This window comes from Falco rusticolus, chromosome 4 (genome assembly GCF_015220075.1).
Source record: "Falco rusticolus isolate bFalRus1 chromosome 4, bFalRus1.pri, whole genome shotgun sequence".
NCBI classification, from domain to species: domain Eukaryota; kingdom Metazoa; phylum Chordata; class Aves; order Falconiformes; family Falconidae; genus Falco; species Falco rusticolus.
The window spans coordinates 33,014,083-33,027,946 of NC_051190.1; the positions used below are offsets into that span (position 1 = coordinate 33,014,083).

General features: G+C 35.8%; 1 protein-coding gene across 1 annotated transcript in view; it reads right to left on the reverse strand.

Moving 5' to 3' along the window:
• Nucleotides 1–13,864, reverse strand: part of CYTH3 (cytohesin 3) — a 49,992-nt gene that overhangs the window by 14,082 nt on the left and 22,046 nt on the right. The window contains exons 2-6 of the mRNA XM_037385346.1: nucleotides 9,338–9,420; nucleotides 8,710–8,774; nucleotides 8,202–8,268; nucleotides 3,976–4,094; nucleotides 103–183 (exon numbers count right to left, since the gene is read on the reverse strand). Coding sequence (XP_037241243.1) covers nucleotides 103–183; nucleotides 3,976–4,094; nucleotides 8,202–8,268; nucleotides 8,710–8,774; nucleotides 9,338–9,420 — 415 coding nt within the window. The remainder of the gene's footprint in view (nucleotides 1–102; nucleotides 184–3,975; nucleotides 4,095–8,201; nucleotides 8,269–8,709; nucleotides 8,775–9,337; nucleotides 9,421–13,864) is intronic.

The following is a 13,864-nucleotide window of genomic DNA, read 5'->3' on the forward strand; positions in this document are numbered from 1 at the left end:
ATCAGCTTTCTGACGAATAAATCAACACAGTGACTCATATGTACGTGCAATTCGATAAAGGAAGCTCAGGTCAAAAAAAAAAAAAAAAAAAAATTTGCTCACCTTAAGGCTTGTACAAGATTGAGATCAGCGAACTCATGGAGTTCAACAAAAGCCTGAAGAACTTTAATATTAAATTCGTCTCTATAAAAGACAAAAATGGAAATAGACAATTACAGTTTTGAGCTTTAAGGACTTGTTAGTTATCCCTATTTGCTTCTGAGAATAAGCAAGGAAATAAATTATATACTGATCAAATCTAAGATATCAGAAACATTCATTTGAGAGGTATTTTAATATGTAAGACTAGTATTTTGCCCACTTTTGCTGGTAGGTTAGCAAGAGCCAGTGCACTTGAACTGATTTTAGCACTGCTTATTTAAATGACCCAAAACCAGCCTGGCCTTCTTTGCTTTGCATTTATTATTACTGAACCTGCCTTGATATGGGATGATACCCGATAAATTTACCCAGTAAAAAGTCTTTTGCAGAAATTGTCATGAACTCTTAAAACAACAGTTGATACAAGATTCATTTCTTTAGCCATGTAACATGAAAAACAAACTACCCATTTCTTTCCTTTAAGAACAGAAAATATTAAAGTGGCATATTAATTTATGTACAAAGATAAGGAACAGAAATGCTTCAACTGATTGTACCTAAGAAAAATAACAGCTTTTTCAAGGGTTTACTTAGTATGTATTATATTCTTACTCCATTCTCCAAAATTGTTACAATGAAAGTTTACTAAAATCAGAATACGTTTTGAACGGACTTCTTCTCACCTATCTTTTACATTGCTATGTAAATCAAAATTATGCTTTGTTTGATACAAAGGTGTTTAAATGCAGAAGTTACCATTTAAACATTAATGAACACAAAACTATTTGGATGCAGACAGAATTGAGCCTACACCATCCCCAAGTTCATATACCAGAAGCATAAAGGTATATATAATCCTCAGGGTGTGCTTTAAATACATCACCAAGGCAGAATGTTGCGTATCAGCCTCCACCTGAAAATAGAAAGGTGCGCACCCACGAAGAACTGTCTTTGCATTACTGACTGCATAGTCAGACTAACCTGTAACACTCACAAGTAAATACCTCAAAACAAACTACTCATTCATTAGGATGTCCCCATGTTGTTTACAGAAGAACACATCAGCTCTCTCAAGCAAAACGGAGAGATTCTCATCAAATTGAGTAATGCCCAATGCAACTGCAGGACTACTTTATGCTACAGTGGTGTGGTGTAATAGTATAGTAAAAGAGAGCACTTCATGGGGGGTACTTTGCTACTCTAAGCCAAATATTGATTTTGCTTATATATACATAAAGCTGCAGTAATTCATAATTTTAACAGTTGGACTTGATGATCTTAAAGGTCTTTTCCAGCCTAAATGATTCTAAGATATATTAGATTTACACTCTAATTTTTGCTCTTCTAGGTTTTAATGCAGACTGGATTAATAGTGCTATCTGTGCCAGGTACAGTTCCAAAGACACAAGCCAAGTATCAGGAAAGGTCTAGGAAGCCACTTGAAAAATTGAAAGACTTACCCACATATAAAGAAATCTTAGAACTTTCATAGGATGTAGCTCACCCCTTAATTTTTCTACATTTTTAGTATTCTCTTGTTCCATTTTACCATGCACTTTTTTCAGTTTGCTGAGTGCTGTAACACTATAAAAGTTAATAATTTATAATGCTGCTTTATGGCAGAATGTTACACAAATATTTCATTCTGTTGACTATCCTGGTCTCATCTTCAGCTATATTTAGCTAGAATGCAGACGTAATTCGTGATGGGCCCAGAGAGGGAGTGGCAAAGTCAAAGAGAATGTCCTCAGACTCCAAATGCCTTGATAAAAGATCGCACATAACAAAAACTCATCTATAATATGCACTGCCATTTGCATAGCACAAATAACAGCTTATTTCTGAGGTAGTCACAAAAGCAAAACCTAGCAGCTTAAGACCCATCTCAATTGTCACATTTTATTTTATCCCAGGGTATTTATTTTACCTCAGGACCTAAAGGCCTAACATATTCCCTTCAGAGGAACATGAATAAAAATTATTAGGATTCTAGGAAATTAATGTTGCAGTTCGAAGGAGTATGATGAACAAACTCCCCATTCAAGACCTGACTACCTTGAAACTTCCATACACATTCCTGAAAATCAGACTATCATCTCTTCATCTCCACCTCCATTACTAATTGATAAAAGTGAAGAAAAAAAATACAGAAATACCATTAGCTTTTGTATTAATATATTATACCCGCCACAGAAATTAAGAAATATGCAAAAAAATTAAAGTAGACTGACTAGGTACGCTGAATAAAAGCTCGTTTTAAAGTACAAAAAAAATTAATTTTTTTGACTTCAGCTGCTTAAAATGGATAGGCTGCTTCTGCCTTGTGGCAAAATAGGAGCGGTATGTTAATTTTTTTTCCACTTAAGATTTTATTACCCACTTGATAGATTTATACAAAATTTCCTGATCATATTTGCTATTTGGTATGACCACTACATTTGTCTATTTAAAGTCTTGAAAAATTCAGAGGGTATAACTGAATTGTCTATTTATCTGTATACATATTCAGTATTAAAAAAGGTTGCCCTATGTTTTCAGATTAGACCATAGGGCTGCCCAGCAGCATCCCTGCCAGAAATACAAAAGAACAAGTAATAATTTTTTTAGTTTTAAATGTGAACTGATGAATAGTCACAGAAATATTAATGACTCCAGTGGGCCTGGACATGGGCAAGACCTTTCTCTGCATGAGCACAGGGGTTCTGAGAATAGGGCTAGAAAAACTGAAGTATTTCAGAAAATAATACCACGATAGAACGCAGCTTTCAAAAATGAACACAGACTGCTTTACACAAACTTTGTTACAATTTTGCAATTATGCACGTTAACATGTGATTTTATAATGCTGACTGCCCAAATATTCAAGAGAAACAACATAATGCTGATGTATAAAAAACCTGTGGAAATGTCTACATACACTGTACAGAAACTTCATAGTGAAGATTTATTTTCAAAATATATGTATTACAGTAAGAACTTTCATTAAAACTGTTAAAGTCAGGAGGAAATTGCTGAGCACAAACTGAGCCATTGATGCTGTAAACAGATTACGGCTGCCTCAAAAAGGACCTGCCAGAACATATCACTACAGGAGTATTATCCTAAATGAGTCAACTTTTAAACATCCATATCTGGCATCTGAAATGGAACATGTGCAAGCACGCAGATACACATACTCCAACCCACTCTTCACTTCTGTCTCTTTCTGCTGCCATTTTCAAAAATCAGCTCCTGGGTTGCACAGCAATGGAAGTAATTTGCATTTTGACCATGTTTTGCAGCAGCATGCACAAATACGCTTGTTGCATGTTTATTGTACTAGGATTGATAAGGATACAGTGTGGCTGCCCTTCGAGACCCTACTTAGTAATGGGAAGTCTACGGTCAGGGAGACTACAACAGTAAAACCTGCTTTTAACTATTGTCCTATTTTAATAAGGAATTTCTTTACTATCCAATTATTGGTAATTGTAAATCACTCCTTGTCTGGGCACAGTATCAAGACTTACCGGAACTGTTGCAATACAAGTCTTAGACATTCCAAAAGCTTATGGTATTAAATTCTGCGCTACAGTCAAATGTAAGAGTACTTTCTCAAAATAGTAAGTATCAGTGAATTAAATATCATTCCACAGTGTATCCATTTAAAAAGAACAACCACCTAAGAGAACAAAAAACCTGCCACAATATCGTAGTAGTTTTATGTCCTGCTGAAGCTTTTATAGATGTCAAGATAGTAGAGCAGCTCTCCCATGCAGCCTGTGAAGGTAGTTACTAAAACCTATGAGTGTGCTCTGTAAACTCACGAAAAAAGTTTCAATATTTTTATTTTACCTTTCACCGAGGTAATCTCCAATTACCGTTTTATTTAATCCTTCTCCTTTATAAAGGAACTGTGCAATGTCTTCCGCAGTGTTCTGCAGGAGGTCATTTTCTATCAGAAACTGTATTCCCTAGGAAGAGCAATTCCAGAGGAAAAGGAATGTTATATTTTCTTTCACAAGCCTTTATGTAAATACTGCTCATAACTTTTGGTATTAATGTAATGACACAGACATATACATAGCACATTGAAAATTACATTAGTCTACAGATTATTTTTTTAATGAAATGGTAAACAATGTTTTTCAGTTAGATAAGCACTATTTAGTACTGGTTTAGAGATTCAAACAAGATTTTTAAGGCTAGAAGTACTAGGTAGCAGTTTGAATCCCTCAAAAATAGAAGCATCAAATATTAATTGAATAATGATTCCATGTTGCTCTTCAGAGTTAACGTGCAAGATGGCTTGTTCGCAATATTGCATAAATGTCTGCAGGGACATAATCTGTAAAATCATGTAATGAAGAGGTACATAGGCATAACTTAATTACCACCATGACACAAAATAAAGCATCTGTTAGAACCTACAAACTGCAACCCAATACATCAAGCCACTACTTGCAGTGGAAGTCATGGCTGAAGATACTGAAACTGGTTTAAAAGAATTGATGCTGACACCGGGATTTATCAGTGACTTCTGGTTGTGCTGGAACTAAACTATTCACAAAGGACTTGAACTAGACTATTCACAAAGGACTGTTCACAGACCAGTCAAGCTTCTACCATGGAGCTTCTAACAAAGCCAGGAGGAGAGTCTTACCCTGTCCCTCAGTAGGTACTTGATCAAGCCCCTGGGCTCCTATGCCTCCATAAATTACTGGCCCTATAACTGGCACACTCTAGGGATGCCCAGAGAACTTTCTGCAAAGCGGTAAAGAGAGGAGACTGAGAGTTATATAAAGGTTACGCAAAGGATGGAAGGGATGTCATTCCAACGTTCAGCAGGCCATGAGGAGATGGCACCCTTTCTCCCCACCACACACCCCAACAAAGATGTTGCTGTACCTGCTGATTTCATAAAACTGTTAACAGCATCCCAGAGAAAAGCAGAAATAGCAAGTGTAAGTAACCCTGGATTCCAAATACGTACAGAACAGCTTAATAAATTATTCCAAGCCTTTTCTACTAGAATATTTCATAATTTGAAAAACACTGGAAGTTTTTCAATTTCTGCAAATGCAATATATTTCTTTATTTCACTACAACTGGGAAAACTTACATTACTTCTTGATATAGCATAGAAGGCTCTGCAGTAACATTCAAGAAAGTAATTATGCTTCTGTTTGGTTGATTTTGGTTTTTTTATAATGAAATTATTACCTGCCTGACAAAAAAAAGTCAATTTTCTGACCTAATTTAACAAAGAAAATGAACTGTGATGTTATAAGGCTTGAAGCTCTTAAAAAGAAGTCTGGAATGCAATTCTCTCAAAATAATTTTATCCTCCTTTGAAAACTTCATTTCAGTAACAGACTGGTATTCTGACTCTGACATCTTAATATTTTGATAAGTCATTTCAGAACAGACATGATTTACTTGCAAAGAATATATCCATTTTATCTGGAACCAGAAATAGCTCAGCATTCCTCAAAAACCATCCCTTCAAAGCTTATTTGATAACTAAGTATTTGTACAAAAAATTCATTTGACTATGAAGCATAATGTGTTTTTCCCTATACCAAGTTACTGAAAAAGCTCTCAGTGTCAACGGACTGACCAGAGGAGTTTCTAAAAACTTGTACAAGTTACTGACAAAGATAACGGACTTGACTAGAAGCCTGGAAAACAAATTTCTGTGCACTGAAACAGATACTTTAACATACTACAAAAATCAATTTAATTTTCCTTTTTCTGGATTTTTTTTTTCTTGGTAGTCTTTTTTTAATTATTCTTAAGAACTAAAAGAACCAGAAGCCAAGTAAGACAGGAAAATGAATTTGTCTGGGACAACTCCAGTGGCTGGAACAAATGGTAAAATAGGCCAGTCAAACCCTCGTCAACTCCTACGCTATCTTTTGTCTTGATGCAAATTTTCTTTCTATAGACTAACAGGAGAGGGAAGACAGCTGTACTAGTTTGACCTCCCCACACAAGATTCACGGCTACAGAAATATTCAATATTCACTATAAATGCTGCATAATTATCTTAAGTCAGTGTAATGAAATCTGCTTTGGATTTCATCATTTTTACAGTAACATAATCCCAAATTTTGCAGTTGTTTAAACCCTGCCTTTGTCAGAGAATTAATTTTCTGGGGTCAACACAGGCGCTGCTGAATTCCACTGCTGCGAATTTCCAGCACAGCTTTATGTCCTCTGCAGAGGGATTCCTGACGTGTTTTTACAAACTTCACCATTACAGCCCTTCCCACACTAGCTAACCAAATCCAAACAACAAGGTACGTGATACTACACCACGTAGCTTCGTTAAACACAGCTATTTTGAATGAGGGTTTTCTGGGCGGGGGCAGGGAGAATTGCTCTACATACACACTAGAACACATAAAGGTCTTCAAATGAAAGGGGTAAAGAAAATTACCTCACTGTGTTCCTGCTAAAATGAAAACACTAGATCTCTGTTACTTAAAGAAGAAAACTTGGGGAATTCAGTGCATGTATTATTACCCCAGTTCTTTCACATTCCTAACTCCAGAGACCATCTTCCCTCCCATTTATGAATGCGAAACATCCCTTTTGCAATGACTCCAAGTTAATTCTCTCAACATTAGAGGGATATATGTTTTAGCTGCCTGTAATTTAAAGTAGCAGCTGCGAACAACAAGATGATCTAGCTTTACTGCAGTCAGCTACTGCAGGCCACCACTGATTCACAGACATGACTAAGAAATTACTACTGTAAGTCTGTTTACCACATTTAAATTATGTTACAATAGCAATGCAGCCACAGCATCTATTCATAGAAACTATCTCACCCAGCAAGGACAGTAACAAATAATAGTTAATACTGGAATAAAGGCATCTGACATCATGCAGCGACTTTGCCACCAACTTCTAGGACACGAAAGAGTTGGAGGACAACAGCAAACTACCAGGATATTTGGGGGTATTCTGCCATCAACAGAACAGCAGTTAGACAGTCAGCAAAATGGAAAAATAAAAATAAAAGACATGGTCAGCAGCTTAAAAAGGGTTCTATATATCAAAGTATTTGAGTGTTTCTGGTAAACTGAAAACAGCCTGAAAAATAATAGTCATCACTGTACTTGGAACATTACAGAAAAGCCACCAAAATGTAATTGAATTCAATGCAATTGGAAAGAAAACACGTAAAGAACACAGGAAAAAAATATGCTAAACAGTTTCCAAAAAGACCTTAAAGAACACTCTTCACAAATTTAAAATGGACTCTCAATTACAAACAACAGAAGGCAGTAAAACAAAGCAAGGAAGCTGTAAAATGAAAAGTAAAGTCAAAAGGTCAAATATATCAAAGCATCTCTTTTCAATATCTCAGGGGAGGTCTGTAAGAGAATGTGCAGGTCCATGAATTGTCCAGAAAATTAACAATTATTTAAGAAAAACAGAGGCACTCCAGAGATACGAACTACTACTTGGCTAAATGCACAGTAAACTTCTTGAAACTGGTACCAAGTTTCTACCTGCAGGTGTTAAGTACAGTCATATAAGTACACATATATATGTATACAAACATACAGATGTTCATACATGCCTTTTTCACAAATAATTTAGATATGCAAATATAAAAGTCTGTATCAGAACAAATTAAAAAACATGTTAAAGATATTCTGGAAGAAATAAAAATAGGGCACTAAAAAAAATAATATGTATGGCCACACTAATAACCAAACATCACAATGTTTTTAGAATGATATTTGAGATACCAACATAGAACACCTCTATCAAATACAAGTAATCTTTCTGCAAGCCAGTTCAATCAATACCTGACCTATCTGATTATTGATAAATAACCTCCATTATCCAAAAAGATTTGCTTAAGTGAAAAAAGTACACGACTGGCAAATGACTAATGACTGCTGCTAATTTAACCCTCTGCTCAGTGTGTTACAGGATGTACAAAGAAGGCCTGTGAACTTGCATTATCAGAGATACCTTCTTAAAACATGACTGTATTTGTCATAGATCACATTACAAGCAGGAACTTCATCCCTGACAAGTGGAAAATAAAAATTCTCTACCTTCTTAGGGTCCATGTTGAACTTCTTCCTTCCCATGGCTATTTGCTTATTTCTTTGTGTAGTTTTGCTACACATGGAGAAAAGGAAGAAACAATAAGCAGTTATCAGTTGCTCTTTCAACTGTCGGATGAGCTTCTCTCAATTTGTATTTTGGCTGCTTTGTATTTTCTATTACAAAACCAAGACATTCACTTTTTATAAGGGGGAGAATTCTGTTACTCTTTTTCAATTCCTTCAAGTGATTGCAGCTTCAGAGAACTCATTATCATACTGAGATAAATCATTATCAACTGGACAGTCTAACATATTACATTCCATCCGACATACTCTCTATTCAAATAAATGACACACCTGAACAGGATCAAGTCAGGCTTTATAGACTTTGTAACAGACTGAATAAAGGCAATCCAATGTTTGTTTAGCCTTATAAAGCTATTTTTATTTGTTATTCCTGGAAGACCTGTTCCAAGGTCTTACTCAATCGTGACCATATGGTACTATTACTTACCTTTCTTCTACACTAGTCAGATTATCAATTTCTGTCATAACCTCAGCAATTTCAAATTTTAATCTCTGCCAAAAGAAGGAAAGACAATACGTTAACCTACATTAAAACACTTTTTGAAATCATCTATCATACGTTAATATGATAAATTAGATTTTGGTTTTTAATATTTGCTAGTCACCTGAAGAAAAGTGATGAGTCTTGCAGGTTCCTTAGATATTTAGCTTAAAGATTTTACCACAGCTGAATGACTTGAACACATGGATCTAACTCCCAGTGTGTGCTCACGTCAGAGCACCAAGACCAAACTGCCATTACCAATTTCAGTGTAAGATTCCTTTACCCAGATTTCTCACTCACTCCTATCCTGTAAATCTGCTGTTTCATGAGTTCCTGATTACACAAATCAGATGTGTACATGTGCACAAATTATGTTACATAAATACAGAAGTTACAATTTTTATAAGTACAAAAATGATGCACAAATCCTATTTATTATCAGTACTATTTAGCTTAAGCCATTTATATGCTTTTAAAACCATTACCTGGAATTCATATCTAGGTATGCAGTTTACTATAATTTAATCTACTGAAGCAGTCATCTAGGGATCTTTACAGATAAATCAGTTACCTCAATATCATCAATCAATTCTTTTTTCCTGCGACGAATATTTAAAAGCTCTTCTCTTTCTTCTATGGAGAGGTCATCAGGCACTAGAATAGAGGAAAATGTACAGACATTTGCATTTGCAAACATACCTCATCACAGAAAACTGAATAAACCTGATTAAGAAAAGTAAATTTACTTGAAACATCAGGGCAGTATTTTTTTAGCTGGGATCATTTTCAGGAAAGGAAGAGGGGGGAACACCCAAAAAAAACCCCAAACCTAATTTATTGGAATTCTACTTTACAGAATCATAAGTAACATAATTGAATGACTTAGGACAGAACCTATCTTTAAAAAGAAAGCTAGACAATCAAAGGAAACTTGTTATCATATAGTATGTGGAAAAACTGGGATCTACAGCTTAATTGCCCAATTCAATTCCGATATCATTCCAATGATTTCAGTAACAGACCATGTTACTGAATTATGTAAATGAATTATGATTCAGAAGACATTATTATCTTTCAGGGGGAAAAGCCAAAGAACAGCTAAAGCTAAATGCAAGATGTGTATCCTGGTGCTGATTTCAGACATCATCATTTTAGCAGTACCCCTTCATTTGGTTGCTTTGTAGAGTAGAGATGCAATGCTGCTAACACCAGCTACTTTCCATCAGTAGGATATACGAATAAATAAAGTCAGAATCAGTCATTTAACACAGTTTATCACAACCATCTGGTTTTGTATAACATCATTTAAGTGAGTCTGAAGTATTTAAGTCAACACTAGGTCTCTTCTTGGCTATGGTAAAACAAATATGTTACCCTGTTGATAAAAATTAGTTGCTACTGAAGATGTAAACATGTTTCTATATACAGCTATGGCTGTCACTCACTCACTCCATAGTCTCTGCCTGACAACCAGCAAACACGAGAAGTTATTCGCACAAAATCTCTGCTTTTCTTGAGCAATTTTATTTTCCCTAGCAAGAAACTACTTTGAACAGAGATTACTCTCACTCACTCGTACGGCACTAGACATGAACCACAACTATTCGCCTCCTTTGCAATGATCCTACAGCACCAGTTCTAATGCTACCCACTTTCTGGAAATAGCTCCTTAATTATAGAACAGCTTTTCCTTCTAGCTCAGTAAAAGGGAACAACAAAAATAATGATTAAGATATTCAGATGGTTCTGTCCCAACAGCAACACAGAACAGATGCAGTCATTTGGGATGGCAAAAGCGGTTTCCTCATGTCACATACACATGTTAACAGGCCACAGCAATACGATCGCAAGCAAAAGGTTCAGCCCGACAGGATGTTTTTTTAAAGACACATCTGAAACACAGCCTCTGTTCAAATCTTAACAATGAAATATATTGATTATTTTCAACGTCCAGTGGTTAAGCTCCTTTCCTTTCAGGATACAAATCATAACATCAAATCCAAATGGCAACAGGCCTTGTTAGACATGAAGTAATTATGGAAAATGAGCTCATTTAACTACTCCAGATACAAACATGATTAAATTACTTCCAGTTTAGGAAATGCAGTCTTCTGTTGAATGAATACCAGACTTCAGGACGTTCACCTACTTTTTGCCTTCGTCTCATCAGAAACCCACCCACTCCTAAAACTTCTTTGCATGCAAATACTGGTAAGATTCTTTTCACATCAAACCTTATGAATACACATGCCTACACCAAATCTTCGTCTTATATGTATACTCTAAGATCTTAAACCATCAAAAACTCAAGAGATTGTATGACTACGCACACTATGTACATACACATACCGCAAATACTTCAATTAGTTAACTCAGGACTGACAATAAAAAAGACTGTTACCCAGCGTTTAATAAAAAGGCAAACTGTGTGTAATCAATCACTCTCTTAGCTAAGAAATACACTCAAATATCCTTAAAGCACATTTGCAGTGTTACATCAGTAGATGAAATTAGATTAAAATTTTGCAGCAGCAGTATTACTAAGAGTTCTTAAATTTTTAACTTTTTGCCACTGCACACACTTTGTTAACTCTCACCTTCACTGGCAGTTGGAAATACTTCATCAGAACTCAAACAGAAAGTAATCTTTAGAGTCCTAAATATTTAGAATTCATAGATGGTGCTTGATTTTTCTTCAAGTTGAGTTACAAAATCTCTGTATTAGCTGTTATCACAAACTCTTCCCAAAGCGGAACGGCAGCGAGTGGTACTGCGGTTTTATCTCCCTTACATTACCGTCCAGTGAAAGCTCCTTGGGACAGGTTTTGAATACCTACCAGAAGTGAAATTGCTATATGGAATCAACACTAATTGTGACAGTCTTCTATGGTCAAGCAACCCACCAAAGAAAAGAAATCAAAACACCTCTATCTTTTTCCCACAGCACCCAAAGACTGTCTGCTGGGTTTTTCCTTTCCTCTGATGACAGCTGCAGCAGACAACAACCCTCACAGTACAATTAATGATGCTGTTAGAACAAAAAGGAAATAAACTAAATGGGAGTCAGACTGCCTTTTGCATTAGGAAATAACGCCAAGTATCTATCTGCCAGGTACAAGACAAGAAAAGCCTGCTAGGAAAGAAGATTCTGCACTTGGAGAGAACTTGGAAGACAGCACTTAAGAGAAAACTGCACATTAACACAACGTCTTTAAATAACAGTATTGATATCAGAGGCAAAATATTCCAGTACTTTTGATAAGAATAAAAGAACCAGTATACAACAGAGTCAGGGTTACAGTACTGCTCAGCTCCCAGAAACTATCAGTATAGTCAATATTTTACTTCTACTCACATCACCAGTAGAGAGAAAGAATGATTGACTTGTCAGGATGACTCCTAAGTGCACTGTCTAATCATCACCACAAATTGGCATGTGTGTGATACACGAAGATGTTTGCCCTAGTCTCATCCTTCTATCGGTTGTATATCATCACTGCCTCCCTTCTACAGCATTGCTGTTTACGCTGATATGAAAACTTACAAATGGGAACATGAACTCGCCAAAAAAAAAAAAAAAAAACAACAAAGGTTCTTAAGAGACTATATGTGGCGTTACAGCTTGCAAATTCAGAGGGTGATGGCGTCTGCTCCAGGAGGCTACACGACTATGTCTATTGTCCATGTTGTTTCAATTCTCTGTCTTGAAACAAATTTTAATAATATCTCAGTATTTCAGAAGCCTTCATTGAAACACAAACATTGGAAGATGAGTCTACCTTACCTGAAAGGAAGGAGAGAATGGAAGATACTCGACTGCAGCTAAAAACAAAACAACACACATCGCCCAAAAAAAACCTCTGCTAACACTAAAGGGCATCCACCATTAGTTAAACCTTTTCCTTACAAGTAAGGAGAAGTACTGACTGACTCTGCATTTTTCATTTCAACCATTCTTTGCTTTTCACGGGTCCCTAATGATTCAAGAACACCTCGAAAACATTAAAACCCCTACAATCCTATTTCTACATAGACAGTGTTTCCTCAGTGTCAGACTCAAACGGCAATCAGTCCTTTTAACGAGCATGAGGTGCCTTATGCAACCTGCAACACAGAACAACAGTGAGAGCCTGAAGATAATTTTCTTTGGAAGCAAAGGGAGTTGTGGTGCCCAGGTATTCTTAGAAAACTGAATAAGCACATTGAGTATTTCCATCTTGAAAAGAAAAATATTCATTTTATTTATTTAAAAAATTTGAAAAACACCATTGAGATTATCAAGGCTGATGTTAGATTCACGGCAAGCAAACAGGAGATCGAAAATGGCTGATGAACAACAACAATGCATTAAAACATCTTTACAGCTGTAAGCGAATATTGCAGATGGTGAGTGACTATCTGCCCTGGCAAGACCCCATCCATAAGCCACCTTTTTGACCTCAGCAGCTAGAACACTTCTGCTTTTCCTAACATAATCCTCACACAGAAGACCTCATAGAGTGCATATTTGTTCATTAAGACAGATTTTATAGCTGCCCTGAGTCATTTCCAAGTCTTTTGTCCTTCACCAATCTAAACACAAAGTAGACAGGATGGGAGGAGTTAGCAGGAACATTTAAATACTAAAAAAGAACAAAAGCATTTCAGTATAGTGAACAAACTGCAGCTGCAGCATGCTGTCATGCTATCTTCTAATCTTTAAAGACAATGTTCTAATACTTGCGTGAAAACTTTTTAGCTTACAGGGAGAGTGCTTCCTTTTTCTAAAACTTCAGTTTCAGCTACTACTAAACAGAATATACAATATACAGACTGATATTTTATTTAAAGAGGAAAAAAGTTGTTGGAAGTACTTCAACAATTGAAGAGAAATACTCTTGGCCAAGTATTAAGAGATGAAAACACACCACCATATATGTTGCTACTCCTGCTGCTACCAACAAAAAAAAATAAAATTAATATATTCCAACTTGGCCTTCAAAAAAATAAAATATATTCCAACTTCTCTTCAATTACTGTAACAGATCTAAACATACTTAAACGAATTTTGTGTGAACACACACTTGTTGGAATACACGTTTAATACAGGTTTGTTTAC